This window comes from Myotis brandtii, unplaced genomic scaffold, assembly GCF_000412655.1.
Source record: "Myotis brandtii unplaced genomic scaffold, ASM41265v1 scaffold1237, whole genome shotgun sequence".
NCBI lineage: Eukaryota > Metazoa > Chordata > Mammalia > Chiroptera > Vespertilionidae > Myotis > Myotis brandtii.
The window spans coordinates 92,551-97,019 of record NW_005354322.1 but is presented as its reverse complement, the minus strand read 5'-3'; the positions used below and the strand labels follow the sequence as shown (position 1 = coordinate 97,019).

Sequence of the window (4,469 nt, the reverse complement as noted above, 5' to 3'; positions counted from 1 at the left end):
CTTCCAATGTATCTGGTTCAATGAGATTAGTATTCTTATATTTTCCAGTCCTACCCCCTGGACTCATCTCCCAATATTATTCTGAAATCGTCAGCCACTAGTCACAATGAGCCATGTTAATTCAGGATTAATCCTCCTGGGTTTCTGAATTGGTTACACCCACATCCCAGATGTGACCAGGGTGTATTCAGATCAGCTGCCTTATTTTCATCTTGTTACTCATACCATTAATCTCTGACATTTTCACAGTATGGAGAGCTTGTGCTTTTTGTCAGGGAAAGTTTGCTTTGTCAAAGAAAGATTTCCTTATAAACTGTAAACCTCTTATTTGAATAAGATAAATCACGAACATTTGTTGACTTTGGGTAGATCCCACCCATGGTAGATTTGCACTGTGACAAAGGGAGCAGAGCTGGGAAATTAAGTCTATTTCTGGGTTGCCATTAACTTGTTTTGTGTCTTTAAGCAGACTCTGCAAACATGTCAGTATAACTGTGTTCAATATGTTTGAAAAGTTGAGACAGGGAATATATAATCATTCCCAAAATGATTTTCTAGAGATGAAAACCACAATGTCTGAAAAAAATGCACTGGATGGGATTAACATCAGATTATACATTGTAGAAGAAAGGGTTAGTGAACATAAAGGCATAGCAATAGATATCATCCAAATTAAAACGCAAAAAGAGAAAAGGATTTTTAAAAACGAATAGGACATCAGTTAGCTGTTAGAAATTGTATGGGGTCTCAAATCCCAGAAGGAAGAAGAAACAGAAAAAAAGATTTGGAGAAATAATGACTGTAAAACTCACATTTCTAAGAAGCTTGATAAACCTGAAGTATGCACGCGTGAGCACAGACACACGCCCATGAAAACAACCACACCAAGGCACATCGTAATTTAATTGCTCAAAATCAGTGACAAAGAACCTACAAGCAGACAGAGAAAACAGATGCATTCTGGACAGAAAAAGAATGGTAGGAAAGAAAACAGATTTCTATAAGGAAAAATGAGGTAAACTAAAGTATAATCATGAGTGATACACTTACTTTGCATTAAGTCCAGATAGTTTTTAACATAAGTCTCTGAAGTCTGATTTTTTAAGTTCAAAGTAAGATATGCAGTTCCCTTTCCTTCCAAAGCTTCCACCAAAGACCTTTGTTCTGCTTGTCATAGGGCCAATTGCTGCTCTTGCAATCTACAGCTGTATACCCACAAAAACGCCCTTTGTATTTAGATCTCTGTGTGCTCAGTGTGTTAGAGGCCAATTTTACTTTGTGCCATGTTGCGGTCTCTTATGAATAACATCAGTTACTCAGCTTCTGATTTTCATTCTCTTTATTTCTCCAGGATTTGACTGTAAAAAAATATTCTATTAAGAATCTGTACAATTTGGTACAAAAATGACTACTCCCAAAGACGTCCTGAGAAAAAATTTGAAGATGGTTCATGGCTATCCCATGATCTATGCTTTTGTGGACAACTGGGAAAGGGTTGAACAGTTCCACAGCAGGCCAGATGACATTGTGATAGCCACTTACCCCAAATCAGGTGAGTTCTGTGGCCTGAAAAATGCAGGTCTCATATCAACGTTTGTTTTCTGAAAATCAACTTCTCTATAAAATCATTATCATCCTAAATAAAATTAGTATGCTTATCAGTCAGTCTAGCAATCTACTTCAAATATATTAAAATGGGCATTTGGGGCATAGAAAATGAAACTGCAGAATTAAGCTTCTAATGAAATATATTATGATGGCAGGCTTACAATAGGTACTTTCCCCCTCAGATTCAGATGATGGTTTATAAAAAACGTTGCTTTTTGCCACAGGTACCACTTGGGTAAGTGAAATTGTGGACATGGTTTTAAATGATGGAGATGTTGAGAAATGTAAGCGAGATTTTATAACTGTGAAAGTTCCAATGTTGGAAATGGCTGTCCCTGGATTAAGAATGTCAGGTAATTTTAAACCATTTGGTAATTATTATTTATCTAACATATTAATTATTGTGTTTATGATTTCCACTAAAAATGGAGTGAATTTGGTAACATAAAATGGAAGTTTGAAAGCAATACAATAACTGAGGAATATAGAGAAACTGCAGTTTTAGCCTATGACATATTTGGGTATGGTAACCAAAAATGAATGAGTTTTGTTGTAGGAAACAACTAAAAACGTAGTTGATAATATAAAAATTCCTTATATTTTATTGACTTATTGTGTAGAATTTGGTGGAGTAGAGCAATAAGTTCCTAATTTAGAACTTTGCTGTAGTTAAATAAATAAATAAATAAGTACCAATCCCTTTTAAAAATAAAATTTATTATTAATAAAATTTATTTATTATTTCACAAATATTTATTAAGTGCTTCCAAATAATTATGTACTATTATATGAACTAGATACAAGATGATTAGTAAATTAGATGTCCTAACCACAAGGAGCTTATGGTAATATTGAGACATTAAATAAGTAAACTACCAACATGTGCATATTATTGGTCTTATGTATCCAGAGAATAGGACTCTATGAAAGAGAACAACAGGAGAGTTTACTTTAGACTGGATGATTAGGAATATCTCTCCTGAATTGAGACCTAAAACCATGCATATGGTTGGAGAAAGCATATTTCCGGAAGGTGAAATATTAGCTATAAAGACCTAGGTACAGAAAAGGCATTGGCATAGTCCTAGGATTTAAAAACAAAACAAAACAAAAACAAAAAACTACAACAACCAATAACAAGAATGAAAGAAGGGAAGAATGAGATGCAAAACAATTGGAGGCTTGCTGGGGACAGATCATGTAGGATTTGTAATTTTTAAGAAACAGTGAGCTGGGGGTGAGGGAAGAGACTGGACAAAAATGTACACCTATGGATGAGGACAATGCGGGTAGGGGTAAGGGCAGAGGGTGGGGTGGGAACTGGGTGGAGGGGAGCTTTGGGAGGAAAAAAGAGGAACAACTGTAATAATCTGAACAATAAAGATTTATTTAAAAAAAAAAGAAACAGTGAGCTGAGAGAGAATCAGAAAAGTATGATGTCCTGAAGGCAAGTGAGAGGTTTTAAGAAGTGAGGCCTGGCTCTCTAGTGCTGCTGGAAGCCCTGAATAAGTACAGTGAAGAAATTGTACATCAATTTAAAGAGCAGAATCCAAATGCTATCTCCTACTGGAGCTAGTTGCTTACACAGGCAGAGAAAGACCAACTGGGCATGTGCCCTTCTTCCTGTGTGGTTGCCTGAAGTCAGAGGGCAAATGCTAAAGCTTGGAACTGAAGGACAAGCAACCAAATGAGTGTTAGAGTGACTTAAGACTCCAGGCCCATAGAAAAGTATGAAATAAGAAAGTGGTAGAATCAAAGTAATCAGGAATAGGGGAGTCGGGGACTATTTGTGGGAGACGGGGGCTGGAGGTGGTTAGTAAGGCTGTGTAGCATTGCCGGAGAGTGAGCAGGTGAGGTACACCAGGTAAAGGAGGATAAACTGGCACTCAGATTTAGTCTGGAGCCTGAATGTGAATACTTGTGGTGTCATTACATATTCCCAACATTTATATTTGTGCATGCAAAGGGTTCATTTAAAGGATATCAATGGCAAAACAATTACAAGACAGAAGAAAGTTGAGGAAGGGAAAAGGAGCAACAATGTAGGAAAATCCCACAAAAGAAATGAACATGAGTTCATGTCATGGCACTGAGGAATAGTGAGTTGTGGAATGTTATGATCTTTCATTTCTATATGCTGAGTAAAGTGGCTGTAACTACCAGGTCAGTAGAAGCATAATGAAATAGGAATTTTATAGATGTATAATTAATTTTTTCTTATAAAATTCAGGATACCCAATTGAATCTGAAATTCAGATAACAATTTTATTTATTACTAGATGCCCGGTGCACAAAAATTTGTGCACTCCGGGGGGTCCCTCAGCCGGGCCTGTGCCCTCTTGCAGTCTGGGACCCCTCAGGGGATGACCACCTGCTGGCTTAGGCCCGCTCCCCGGGAAATTGGGCCTAAGCTGGCAGTCAGACATCCCTCTGGCAGCCCGGGAGCCCTTGGGGGATGTCTACTTGCCAGCGGGGAGCAGGCCTAAGCTGCAGTTGGACATCCTTAGTGCTGCTGAGGAGGCAGGAGAGATTCCCTCCACCTCTGTACTGGCAGCTGTCAGCCTGGCTTGTGGCTGAGCAGAGCTCCCCCTGTGGGAGTGCACTGACCACCACGGGGCAGCTCCTGCATTGAGCGTTTGCCCCCTGGTGGTCAGTGTGTGTCATAGTAACCAGTCATTCCCAGTCGTTCTGCTGTTAGGGTCAATTTGCATATTACCCTTTCATTATATAGGATAGAGGCCTGATGCATGGGTGGGGGCCTGCTGGTTTGCCCTGAAGGGTGTCCTGGATCAGGGTGGGGGTCCCGCTGGGGTGCCTGGCCAGCCTGGGTAAGGGCTGAGGGCCGTTTTCAGACTGGCCAC

General features: G+C 39.3%; 1 protein-coding gene across 1 annotated transcript in view; it reads left to right on the top strand.

Moving 5' to 3' along the window:
- The first annotated feature begins 1,232 nt into the window (after positions 1 to 1,232).
- SULT1B1 (sulfotransferase family, cytosolic, 1B, member 1) overlaps positions 1,233 to 4,469 on the top strand; it is a 17,596-nt gene continuing 14,359 nt past the window's right edge. Inside the window, exons 1-2 of the mRNA XM_005859264.2 lie at positions 1,233 to 1,552; positions 1,833 to 1,961. Of these exons, the coding sequence (XP_005859326.1) occupies positions 1,405 to 1,552; positions 1,833 to 1,961 (277 nt within the window). The 5' untranslated portion in view covers positions 1,233 to 1,404. The remainder of the gene's footprint in view (positions 1,553 to 1,832; positions 1,962 to 4,469) is intronic.